Source organism: Styela clava, chromosome 1 (assembly GCF_964204865.1).
Source record: "Styela clava chromosome 1, kaStyClav1.hap1.2, whole genome shotgun sequence".
NCBI lineage: Eukaryota > Metazoa > Chordata > Ascidiacea > Stolidobranchia > Styelidae > Styela > Styela clava.
The window spans coordinates 9916809-9931098 of NC_135250.1; the positions used below are offsets into that span (position 1 = coordinate 9916809).

The 14290-nt window shown below is 34.4% G+C and overlaps 1 protein-coding gene across 1 annotated transcript; it reads right to left on the bottom strand.

The window, feature by feature from the left end:
• Positions 1-400: 400 nt before the first annotated feature.
• LOC120347167 (uncharacterized) lies at positions 401-11215 on the bottom strand. The gene is made up of 7 exons (XM_039417046.2): positions 10090-11215; positions 7123-7379; positions 6323-6477; positions 5396-5489; positions 3350-3406; positions 2706-2869; positions 401-1944 (listed from the first exon to the last, which is right to left on the bottom strand). Exons 1-7 carry the CDS (start codon positions 10776-10778, stop codon positions 1903-1905), a joined length of 1458 nt encoding a protein of 485 aa, XP_039272980.2. The 5' UTR covers positions 10779-11215; the 3' UTR covers positions 401-1902.
• Positions 11216-14290: the final 3075 nt, after the last annotated feature.

Genomic DNA, 14290 nt, shown 5'->3' on the forward strand with positions numbered 1-14290 from the left:
AGTTCTCTTATAAGTAGTCTCATCCACAGACTACGCATGTTAATACTTGGGGACAAGTAGGACTAAGAATGGGATAGATTTTACATGTTTATCCAGAAGGGAAAGCCGATAAGACGGCTTAATCATATGGCGGACCACAGCCTCTAGTTTGGTTAGCAGTGCATGTCGGGTATGGAATTAGTCAGCCAGTTATTTGTTTCAGATGCATGGACTTTATTGTTGAGGAAGCTGTAACTGACCAGCGGTAATGTGAACCACCTTACGGCGGTGAGGAGACTAACCCTCACTTATAGATGTGACTAGGTGAGAAATACATAAAGACTAGACCATTGCCTGTCTCCTAATTGACATAAATCTCCTATCAACAAACTCCTTCACCTTTACACATAGCATACGAGCATTGCATGTTTTTCTTTAAATTCTTATTATTTTAAAGTATAAAAATAAGGTACAGCAAAAATCGTATGGAACAATTTGATCACTGGAAGACACCACATGTGGGCGTTCCCGCCAGACAATAGGTTTTGCAAAGTTGGCACTACGGGGAACGAGCAAACAGAGCGGTTTTCTGAGAGTCAAAAGCAAAAGCCCTAGTGGGTACCATTGCTGATGACCACATTGATTTGAAATAAATCGACTGGGATTTGTTGTTTTTGCTTCCGTTTGTTCACTTTTTAATATTAAACGTAGCGAATAAAATAACTGATGAAAATACGTGCCGAAAGCAGGAGAGTAGGGTCCTTAGAATGGGGGGCACCGACCATGAAAAATTGAAAATCGTAAACTACGAACTGGATTATCAGAAGATAATTGAAATTTCGAATTCCAGCACAACACTGATTCGTTAAGATCATGACGTCATAGATTGAAGTAAGCATTCACAACTAAGAGAATTTCAAATTCAAACGATAGATTTATGTGTCAGAGATCTATATTACGATATTTTAGTTGATGGAAAATTATTAGAGAATCAAGAGAAGCATTATTAAATTTTATTGTAGCACAGGTTAGTATATAATTTTATAGATAAAAATTTTGAATATATACAGAAAAATTTAAAACATAAAAATATCACCATAGTTAAAATCGCGGGTGAGTATTAGGCTCAAATTTGTTTTTGCATAACAGCATTATTATTAATATTAAAATAATTACAATGCATCACCACTGTGAAAAGAGCCAAGAATATAAAGTAACTAAAACGAATATTCTACAAAATAAAGCACAAAAAGCTAGACTTGATGACTTGACTATGCTGGCAATTCAGGTTAAAAATCTGCGACAAATAACTCGTCCATAACCAGTTTGAGAGTGTAATAAATTGGGCAGGCTATATTATGTCTGATAGAAATGATTCCAATTATTTTAAAAACATACAGGGTGGCCCAAAAGTAGGTGATGGCCCAAAAGTAGGTAAACAGTTATTAAACTATTTTATATGCTTTGAAGCTACCCGTAGTTCACTTTATGTTACTTGTTGAGGACCACAAAAATTGCTTATTTTTTTAGATAATAAATCTAGTGTGAATTTTACATTAGTTTTCTAGCTGCTTGGAAGGTAATAAAAAATAAATAAAATAACTGTATACCTACTTTTGGGCCACCCTGTATATTAGTGTAGACTTGTGATTCGATATCTGAGTGAGGTATATCAATAAAATAAGTGAGGACAAAATTTTGATTTCAAAAACGTGCTGCCAAAAGGTGTTCCACGAGCTAGGTATTGTGGCGAGTGAGTTCTTACCTACATGGCACAGTCCACATTGTTGAGCATTGCTCTCATTTCCATATTCAATTCAAGCCTACAAAAATAACTCTTGATTTGGGAGCAGTAGAGAAAATAAAATCCCTGGCAATGAATAATAGAATAAAAATACGATTTGACAATACAGCTGATGAGATTCAAGAAACGGCTGTAGTTCTTTCTCTTCTATAGTCGCACATCTGAAAATTAACAATTAAAGTGTCATCAAAAATAGATACTGTACTCACAAAAATCTAATAGACCCATAAACAACAGCATGTGCATAGTTCGAACACGAAGATGTCGATGTGTAAAGCTGATTTATTTAAAAACTGTTTCTTTTATCCCAGCAAATTAAATTTTTTAAGTGTGGTGGCGTAGTGGTTAGGGAGTTAGACTTGATGACACCTTACATATTAGTGGCTGTATGCAGAGGCCTTATACAAGGCAAAAGGCATGAAATATTTATCGATTAAAAAGTTGATTATATTAAAAATTTTCAATTTTTCTTATTCAGGAATACTTGAGAATAGTTTCATAGCAATTGAGGTTTCCTAGTTACAACCATAAAAGTTTCATTCAATTTCAAAGGACTAAAAATAAAGTAGCAACTAGCAAGTATACCAAATTTTCCAAATTAAAACTAATTCAATGTACATTGACTTGACCTCTATGTTCTTTGTTGAACATGGTATAATTTAGAACATATTTAATGGTTCTAGGAAAACCCGCAGCATGGAATTACGCTGCATGGAAAAAAATCCCCACAAGAGCATTGTGCTGTAAAATAAATAATTTATAAAAACGGTTGGGGTTTTGAAGTACGTTTTTTTTAAAAAAGATTCTTTGACCTAAGACCTAACTGTTTTTATCACTTGTTTTACAGCAAAATGCTCTTGCGGCATATTTTCATGCGACGAATTTTCCTTCGACGAGATTTCCGGACACATTTAGTACAAACCTCGCATTTATTGAGTGCTGCATGATTAAGAAAAGTGCAATATTTGCACGACCATTTTGTTTCCTCTTCGTTTTCGAGTGGAGGAGGAACTGGTGGAGGAGGAAGAGGAGGGGACGGCAGATCACCCAACGCTGGTGGGTTCGAAAATTTCTTCTTGATGCTCGCTGAAAATATTAAGGGTAAATACAGCACCTAAATACTGAAACTCGGCTCTAGGCTACCCTAGTGGGCCATCGAGCAGCTTGCCCTCTGGGTTGGGGACGTAAGTTTCACAATTTCGAATTGAAGAAATTCGAATCAATATCAATTTAAATAGATTTAATCAATATCAGAAAAAATGACTCGAAATTATTTGAAAAAACAATTCAGATAACACGATTCGATTACACAACGCGGCGTTAGTGGCGTTATTTCAACATCGACCAACATCTTGATTTTAAAAGTAATTTAGCATATTTTAAATTTGAGCATCTGAAATCTGATGGCCAGACAAAAATAGGCATTTTACAAATACAAAATCAATAAAAACTATAGCAATCCCTATCAAACTGCTCAAATACAAACATTCATAAACTTCCAGCAAAGCATTTTTAGTGTTTAAGACACTATTATTATTGATTTGTACAAGAATAAAAAACACTGACCTGCTGAAGATGTTTTTCTACTGATATGTTCATGAAAGTTTCCGCCTACTCGATTACCTATAAATAAGAATTACAAGAGACATTAAAAATGAATCTGATTTATTCACATTAGCAAATCGTCTAAAATAAAATACAGTAGAATCGGGATTTAGCAGATTTTCACCCTAATCCAGGGGTGGGCAACCCCTGGCACACGAGCCCATTTATTTGGCACGCGACGCGGCCTCGGAAACGAGATCATTCCCCTTGAGATAAAAAGTTTCCAAGACTCTGAATTATCTGATGAAACTATAGGTGTTCGTTCATTCATTATCAGTCAATAAACCGCAATTTATTTAAAATCCTTTCGTCCTTTCATGACATATGGCTCCAAAGAAATATATTATGACGTAACATATGATTGAGCTCTCGCAATATTTTGTAGAGAAGAGCACAGCGTTCATTTGGCTACGTTCTTACATAATATAGTTCGTCTGTGCCACCCTTTTTTGTCATTTCTGCTTGATTTATGAAAGTGTACAGCTCATGTTGGTTATGGTTACTTGCTAACTTACTGTTATAAATTGATTTTGAAAGAAATATAAGTTATTAGGGAAGAGAATACGAAAGAGAAATACAGAAAACGAACTATTGCGTGATTGGGATGCCATTCCCAAACATTTTTCGTGCCTTAAAAATTCTGCAACCGCATCATTCTCCATGTTTTCATCTACATATATGCTTGTGAATCTCTGTTCTCAGTTATGAACTTTATTAATAAGGTTCGTAACAGTAGTTGTAGTTCGTGTATTTCTTTGAAATTTACATAATATAAACCATATTTAAAATCTCTATCAGCGGTAATGCAGCAGCAGAAGTTTCACTGATGTAGAATAAGAAAAGTAATCATATTGCCCCGAATAGTGAATCTGTCTGTAATGTTTAAAAGGCTATTATTGCTTTGAAAGTAACAAAGCATTGTTTTCAATTCTGGTCGGCACGCGGAAGAATTTTGTTCATAAGTTTGTTCGATTTTGGCACACGAGCCAGAAAAGGTTGCCCACCCGTGCCCTAGTCAAATTCCTTGGAATCATTAGTCAAATTCTCAATTCCCCGTAGTCATAATTGCAGGCTTTCAATGGTGATAAATCAAGTCAATATCATGAATCAAGTAAAATATCATAATTTTCAAGCTACTACAACAAAGGAAAAAATGATTTTAGAACGTCAAATTGTTTGTGCACTGCACATCGTGGTAAACCATTCAAGATCAGGCAATACCATCACAAACCCCCAGGGCATATTTTTGCATAATACATTTAAGCGATTATATTGTCAGTATCAAGTTAACATAGGCTTGCTTGCCCAGACACAAAAGCATGCAAACAATGCAAATTATCTTAAACTTTCATTTTCTCAAAAATGCAGCTGCAAAGATTTTTGACCCCGGATTCGACCCCACAAACAGTTGAAGCATACTTAAAATACTTGGCAAGTCACGAAATAGCATTAATAATCGAAATGCTTTAATACTTTTCCTATTTTTAGTTTAATACACCAGTTATATCTTATACTTGCCTATTTTATTACAATACCCACTATTGATCTGATCATTAATTTTATTTTATATTTTTATTTTTTTGGGGGGGGGGGGGGGGAGGAAATAGTACCCTTTGCATTTTATGTTGTTTCACTAATAATATTTACAGGTAGTAATATTATATTACAATACCTATTCATGGACACATTATAAACTATCCAACTGTGCAAATGTCAAAGTGTGACTTGACCGTTGCACTAGATATGGATCCAATAAGGAATGAACGATTAACAGAACCACTGGTATAGTGGTTAGTTGGTTCATGACCTCATTGAGGATATAATTGTGTAGGCACTAGGAAGATTCTGCCAATTCTAAACATTATGATCCGATGTATCAAATAGTGCTTATATAGACTCTTGTTTAGAGAATAAGTGTTAAAAAATAGCATAGTAAAAGGGTTGGATGTTGTTTTATGACAAGAATATTTATATGGCCAACGAAAAAGAAAATAAATATATTCTCACCACTCTTTGTGACCATATCAACTTCTTTTATCATACAGTTACAATCAATTTCCATTTGAAGATTTGCATCTCTAAGACGTATGACATCACTGAGCTGCAAGAAAATATATACCGGTAATTTAAAATGAGTGAACATTGACAAGTTTGTTGCTTATTACATTTGATATTCTTGAATTCTCTGTTAGTTCTAATGGCTACAACATTGGACGTAATTATGTTTACACCCGAGGTCAAAGATCGTGGGTTGCGACAATTCCAAATACATTCTAAAATAATATTTTCAAATATAGAACATCGAATATATTCAAGGTTTGGTCATGTTAACAAAAAATGCATAAAAGTCAATACCTATGAGTGAGTTTATATTCAGATCTATCTTATCATGGGTAGACTGCAAATCTTCTTGGGTCGCTTGTTTTTTTTTAGAAAAATCTAAAAGTTACTGATTATCTTTTGTAGTAAATTTTGTTGTTCATTTTATATTTGGTTATGATGTGTTGCTCACTAGTAATTGTATATGTGGAAAGTATCAGAGTGCAAGAACTTGTCAGCATTCATTTTGCACAAAGCGACGCAATGATTTCAATAACTGATGGCAAACCATCTCATTAGTGCGAGTTTGAAAGTTCTGTTAAAATAAATGTTGTGTAAAAATGATTGTTTTGCATTAGTAATTTTTTTTCACGGCAACATATCTTTGGGTCGCGAGATTTTACAAAATTCATTTTTTAAATATTAGGGTCGTATGAAAAAAGGTTGGCAACCACTGTCCCAAATTACTCTTAAAATCAAAAATTAAAAAATAAAAAATATATTATAAAAGCCCAATTTTGAAAAGATTTAAATATTCATTTCATTTTGGACATATCTGGTCTGAACTGCTCAAACACAAATCTTGAAATTTCACAAATGAATTAAAGTACATACTGTTGGCATATAAGGTGACATCTTTTCATTTCTCCTCACATGTACTTGAGTTTCCTTTTCTGAAAGAGTTGCTGAGAGTGAGAAAAGTAATTTCTTTTTTGCTTCTAATTCTTTTTGTAATCTCTCCATTCTTTCTTGTTGATGTTGTAATAAAGCTGAAGAAATAAGTCATTAGAAGAATTGGTATAAATCAAGTGGTCAGAATATTGCATTTACATGTAAATTATCATAATTCCAGAATCGAATGTTTTTTTTAACACTGATATTAGCAGATAGCAGTGGACTTGTGGATCGTTTTGGTAAATTATTGAGACAGATGGTTATAACATTTTTTTTTCAAATTTTATCTGAAAACGATAGGGCCCTTTATTTTAACCAGAAGTTTGCTGTTTTTATTTATAATCATGCATAGGCAAAGTTTAAAATTATGCATTCATTAAGATTCTTCCAAAATATGGCTAGAATTCAGCTGATGTTGCAATGAATGTATTAGTCTTGACTCTTGTGTCCATATATTTGAGCACTGTAATATTATTCAAAACTTTTTTTTTCAAGACATAATTTAAATAAACTTGTAGCGCCAACATCCAAATTTGCTGTATTATGTACAATAAAATCACCAAATCTAATATTTCCTGCAACAAGTTTGACATCAAAATATCATCAAATAACATTCAAACATTACACACAAGCTCTGCTTTCATTACCATTTACCAATCGGTTTGGTTTCAGGTGACAGGTGTTTCAGGTGGACTTGGCTAATTTTGTAATTCGCATTAGAAAACAGCTATATAACACACCTTTTGTGTATTCCTGGTCATCATTTTTCTTTGTAAATGTCGAATTAGTCATCATTGGATCAGCTGAAACTGGGCTGGCAGTGGAACCAAATATAGGAGAATGTACAACGGAAGGAATAATAATATGATTGGAATCCATTTCCGAATTTGGTACCATGGTAGGAATAAAAACAAGATTGTCCTGCGTTCTTCTTCGATGAACTGCAGCGGAATGTGATGCTGACCGTCTTGTTATGTTCGGACTTGCACTATGAGCTCTGGAAATAAAAATAAGAGTATATACTAATAACAATCAAGTCAGACTCATTTAATTAAATAATACATAAATGAATTACAAAATACAAAAACTATTTACAGTTTATCACATCGATTATGATTATTGTCAATCCTCACATTTTCAATACAAACTCTACAACCTTGCTCTTTTATGAACTATCCTCATTCTCTAAAATTGTTATGGAATAAGATGTCACTTATTTTCAGGCGAGTGATCAAGTCATCAACTACCGTCTACCGTATATATATATATATTTAAAAAACCTCTGTGACGAATTTGAAACCAGTTACTCGTTCTCCTGACCCTCCTGATTGAAACAAGCGAGTCAAGACTAGCGACTATTAATACCAGTTTCAATTTTCAACAACTAATATATTTCCCCTTTTGTCATAATTCTATACAATATATGAATTACACAACCACAACAAATAGCATTTAAATATTTAAAATATTCTTGCATGCTTAAAGCTATAATTTAACTCCGCAAAGTTGAATAATGCATTATGAACTTTTCTGTACATCAACAACACAAGTCAAAGTAAATTGAATAGATCAAACATTTTACGACATAGAAATTCTAATGAGGTAATTTATTAACAAAATAAGATGTCTGAATGATCAGCAGAACTGTCTGTCCTTGCTAACATACAAAAAGTCAAATTTCAATTACTAAAATTCATTGTTAACAGGTATACCAGATCAGAATTGAGCATAGTTCTGAGATACTTGAGACTGCCAATGAATTTAACACACATAACTGTGACCTACAGAATAGTCAAAATTTGCCTATGCACTTACACGACAAATTGTTTTCTTTATGGCAGCTCGAATCCTGTTATATAATAATACATTACATAACAAAATATCAAATTCAACTATTCTAGGAGTAACTACGTATTACCGGTAATTAAAAAAAATTTTACTGCACTGAATAATATGAGAATTGTTTTTTTATGGCAGCTCAAATCCTGTTACATAATATTTTACATAAAAACATATCCAACTCAAGTAACTATTCACTAATAAGATCTACACTACTACATTGGCAAAAATTTGAATACGGTAATATGCAAATTGAACATGAATGTGTTAATAAGCCTCAAATACGTAAGTATTGGTCAGACATACTGTTGCTACTTAACTGTGAATCCAAACCATTTCCTCTAATAGAAAACACCGCATATATATATATATATATATATATACGGTAGCAACCAAAGCTACTGACATATAGCGATTCAATTCGTCATATGTACATACTTGTATGTCAATAAACAGTATACGTGTGATAGATACCTGATTACATGATCACAAGAATAAATATTAGCAGTTAGCAATTGCTAAAAGCAGTAAGGAGAAAATGCTTTGCAAAATAAATGTATTTTGAGGTCTAGTAACAGATTGAACCCTTAGCAGCCGTACTTTGTTTTAAATATCTATTTTACAGTAAATTTGGGGAATTTATATAGCTGTGTTGTAAATGATGATATATATCCTGTAATACATGAATTTACACATGTAATATAAGCAGCAGTTGAAGTCAGAGTATTTTAAATGATCTTGGATTTTATCGGATGACGTTGATTTATTAAAGTGAAAAATGGTTAATGTATTTGAATGTATGGTTTATTTAAATCATAAAATGATAGTTACCATAGCAATAATATATATATTGGGTGTCTCAAAAAATCAGAATCCATAAGTTTCTTACTTTTTTTAATTATATAACACTTGAACTTCTGTTTGTGTACGACTCTTTCAAGAAGTTTTATTAATCTAGAAGGCATTGCACAAAAGTTCTCTCTAGAATATGTTCCGAATGGGTTCTGTATTTGGGGTCACCCTGTATACTATAGTACAAAAATGAATTACTAATGAACGATTGTCTAAGTTTGTCAGATGAGAAATTAGAAAAGGGAAAGGATGAATTGTACACAAGTATAGATTGGAGACAAGATTGATTATAAAAAATACTACAGTCTTTTATACAAATCGTGATTAAATTCCAAAAGTGCCTTCAATTTTATGCAAGCCAGATAGATAATGTGTGGCACTTATAATTACCGTAGTCAGTGACTATAATAAAACAAAGTGGATACACAACACATATCCTATAGATAAAATCGGTATCGTTTTCGTTTTTTTTTTGTGAGATATTCATTAGTATGTTATCAAACAAGTTGAACAAATGATGTAACAAGCTATGGTTCGTGTGCTATGCAAATTAAACAAGACCACATAAATTGAATTTCATCATAGTTGAAACATACCTTACATTTTGCAAATAAGAAAAAATTATGTTAACAGAACAATGTCCTCTATAAGTGTTTCCATATTTTCTGATTACTACTATACTTTTTCTACTTTGTATTTTTCTATGATGTACTGATAGAACCTACCTAATTTATTATTTACTGCACTTCTGGTTATATTGCTAAGTAAATTCAAATATGAGTATTATATGCAAAATTACTATTACTGTTCCATATTTACACCCACTTCTACCAAGGAAGTTTCAAAATCTCTTCAGTATTACTGTATATATATATAAATTATATTAAAATCAATGGACTTTTTCATACAATGATTATCTTGTTTCTACTCCCAACGAGGCACTGTACAAGCAGACTTTTACATGAATCATGTCCAAAATCCAAAAGAGCATTCAACTTTAAAAAAATGACTATTACCTTGGATCAATTTGATTTCCAGGAACAGAGCTTCTTCTGTTAGTCTTCGGTGAACCATACCCAAAAGAATTAGTTTGTGGAGGATTTTTTATAGATGAAAATGTCAAGTGATGATTACTGCTAGTGTTACGGTTGTCAGCATCAATCGTAAGTGGAACAAAATAGGACTTATTTGGCTTAATGTGCAAGCTGCCATTTGCAGTAGAACGCGGATAAGGTGGGGGCCTCGGAGGTGCCTCAACTGTTGTAAATACATGGTCTGTATTAGCAACTGACCCAGAAAGATGTGGCATTGTTATGTGGCTCTCCGCAATAGTCACCGTAGCAGAGTTCAACTGTGAATTGTGGGTGGATCGACTTGGCATGTTTACCAAATTGGGAGTTTCGGGGATGATATCATTAATAGAAGGTTCATTGTCGCAACTTGGTAATTTCTTAATAGGTCTTGCTGGCCAGTCGAGAGCGAAAGTATCTGGTTGGACTGGGGCAGATTGTGGCACTGTGACATTGTTTATTCTGGATGCTTGTGCCTTGCGAATCATGACAACATCAGGCTCGCTACGTCTATGAATGTGACCTTGGCGTTGGTTTTCTCGCTGGTTATTCAAATTAGAAGAATTAATTCCATTTGTCCAATCCATCATAGAATGCAAGTGAGTGTCGATAATTTTCCATTTGTCATCCTCCATGATCGAAGGCACGATGTTCGAAATTTTAGACAATAACACCAACTAGAAATATACTGTTAGTTAGGTTATTTTCTTGTTCATATGAAGAATATAAAATTCTGTATGGCACATAGCCTACTGACATGGCTTGTATTGCATAGTCATAGTCAAGTTTATTTTTTCCCATTCAGTGAAAAATAACATACAGAATTAACAAAATACAAAACTGAAAACACATTTTTACTGGGGAAGGGAAGTCGCGTGGAACCAGGAAGGATATTTGGGTATATTGGCAAATGCTGTAACTCCTTGAAAGAACGTCAAACTAAACTCGGATGCGAAACGAGAGCCGGAACTGCTTGGATTGAATGCAAAATTTTCCTGTTTATTTAAAACTCTGTTTGGCGCGAAATGAAATTCTTGACAGACACGATTAGCATACCCACTCAGTTTTCAACTAAGCAGGTATTTGGGCTGTATTTTCACATACATTTTGTTTGGTGTTATTTAAGCATTGATTTTCATTAGCAGCATTTTCGCTTGTTTTACAGTCATGTTTTGCGAATGGACATTGCAATATAGAAATAAAAAATATCACATTACAGTACAGCAGTATCAGTGTGTTAAATTAGATAAAAATATATATAGACTACTGGACTAGTGGTCATGCAAATTTGTGACATTGCTTTTATTTTTTAGGCCAGTTTTCGCAATATGGCAATGCAATACGGCAAATTGCTCTACCAGTAATGCTGTAACTTTGCCACAATTATACAACTTGGGTGACATACAATTTGATCTTAGCCTAACCCAGTGGTTCCCAAACTTTTCGAAAAAGATTCTATGACGGACCCCTTGCAATTTTTTTTAATGATTCCCGGCCTTGTGCACTAAAACAAAACGTTAAAAGATCACAACAAAAAATCAATGCGCCGTATAGTGAAACGAACAAAAGAAATTAAAGCGCAACTCTAATGACATGTGCGACATCCAGTCTGTTTCGATATTCGGTAATCGTGCAAAAGGGCAGTGTCAGCTACAGTTCTGCAGTTAGTAAACTTGTGGTGGCATGAATTGAACTCGCCATGTGATATCGCAAGCCAACAGCTTTGTGACATCACAATGGGGCAGCGTGATCGAAACTGAAAGTGAAGAATCAGTGTCTCCAGCGGTGATTGTGAAGCAGCAAAAGACAACAAATGTGTATTTGTAAATTTAAGCACTCAATTTTTGTATTATCAAGCTAATACAGTAATAGCCGTATTACAGATTTGTTTAGCGGACCCTAGTTTGGGAACCACTGGCCTAACCCAATATTATTTATTTCCATTTCACAGTTTTAGCTTTTCTCAATGTAGCTAGGACTTGCCATAGCCTAATGCTGTAATGACAGAATCTAAACCAAAAATAAGTTAACCACACCCGCTAAATGCAAAAAGTTCTAATAGTAGCCTACTATTCCACCTACAGGATCTAGGAATGAATCCACCCATTACTGAATTTTCGAATTTGCAGGTATGTTAGTTACGTATTACTTCATTATTTTGAACTTGACTAGACTACAAACAGACAACACTCCTTGCTTGTTCCCAGACATCCATTTAGGCTGTAATTGTGTTTTGCGGTACCTTCCATTTTACGAACTGGCGAACATGGCTCACACTTTCCTGTACAGATGTTGGTCGGATGAGCATGTCAGCACTAAAACAAAAGCCAGTCAGCAATGGCAGATCGTGGCGAAGTTGGTACTGTGGTACAATATGCACACACGGACATAACGGAATGCTATGGAAAGATTTTATGTTTTCCAACTTCTGCTCTTGTTCAGTGGTTTCATACAGTTTAATCCAACTTTTTATAGGCGTTGGCTTTATTTTCAGAAGACCTACGACTCAAGAAACGTCTAATACGGTACCGTACTGCACGGCGCAACCCGCACCTTCTCTAGGGCTATTTCCAAATTTATGTATTTTGGCATTTCGTAAATTTTGTTCTGCAACGCCAGAGAAATTCATTCTCTGGTACCGTACGCTCGCGGATAGCTAATTCTGGAAGGCGATGAAATATAAATCACCTTGGCGAGAAAATATGACAGGTGAGTGATTAATATACCTTACCGTACGGTGCAGCGCAACGACCCGCAAAATTTATTTATCGAGATAATCGGCCATTCGGACGTGATTGATATTCTGCGCCAAATTGGCTTGTGGGCCGCTAGAATTGATTTATGAGTGCATCAAAAATTGTGCCACGAATGCAAATCGTATCTCACTCGAAAACCATCGAGCTCAATTTACATATTGCCACTGTGCGTCATATAAGCTCTTCGCGCAAAAGTAGCGTTTTCTGGAAAGATGGTCGTGGATTGACCCACGCGAAATTACAGACTATGGTGCGGCCTTTGATAGTCTTCCTTAATCCATGGATATATTTGATTCACGCAGACGATTCAGTCATCAAAGTTTCACAAAATGCGGTATCCAACAAAGAAAGATTTATTCGTGTAATGGCAATACCCAGGAGCGCGACCAGTATGGTGGCCCATCGTTGTCACGCGTAAAATTGAAAAAAATAAATAAAAAACAAAATAAAAAACTTAATGTAAAAGTAAAATTGAAAAAAAATAGTTGTGAAAAAACATAAAAAAAAAATAAAATGCAAACAAATAATTTAAAAAAAACGAAAATAAAATAAAAACGGAATAAAAAAAGAAAAAAAAAATTAAATGACAAAAAAAAAAACGTGAATAAAATTAAAATAAAAAAGGTTGACAACAATGGGCCGCTGGGCCGCCTCGTGGCCCATCGTTGTCATGCGTTTTTATTTTGAGAAAATTTGCTTCTGCTTCGGACCAACGTTGTCATGCATAATCATACGCGTACAAACGGTGTTCCCTTGGTTTCTAACTTACTACTGATTTTCTTGAGTAATATTCAATAAATTCAAAACGAAAATGTTCTATAAATTCTCATTGCTACAAGTTCAACTAGAAGTAATATATTTATAATATTGATAAGAGAATATAGAATTGAGTACGAAAATTCGGGAAATTTGTTTTTACGTGTAGACTGTAGAAGGTAATTGAATCGGAGAATGCCGCTCAACTGCTCAGTTGTCCGGACACTCTTGCGATACCGGTACCGTCTGACCGCACCATTGAGGTGTATATAACACCTCAATGGACCGTACCTGTACTCATGCAATCGCTCATGAAATGAATGGGAGATACGGACGAATGATAAATCGCGCGGGCTCAACCATTTATTTCAATCCATCCCTCGATTCACCATAATTCTACTAGACTATCCGTATCTTCCACTCGTTTCATGAGTGACTGTATGCTGGGTACCGGGTACGATCAGACGGTATCGCACGAGTGTCCGGACAACTGAGGATTTAAGCAGCATTCCCCAATTCAATTACCTTCTAATCGTGTGTCACCAGCGTCGCACCTTCTAACGATTTTAATATTCACAAATATATATTTCAGTTGCTTTTTAACCCTTAGCTTAGAGGATGGCGTCGTCCCCAAA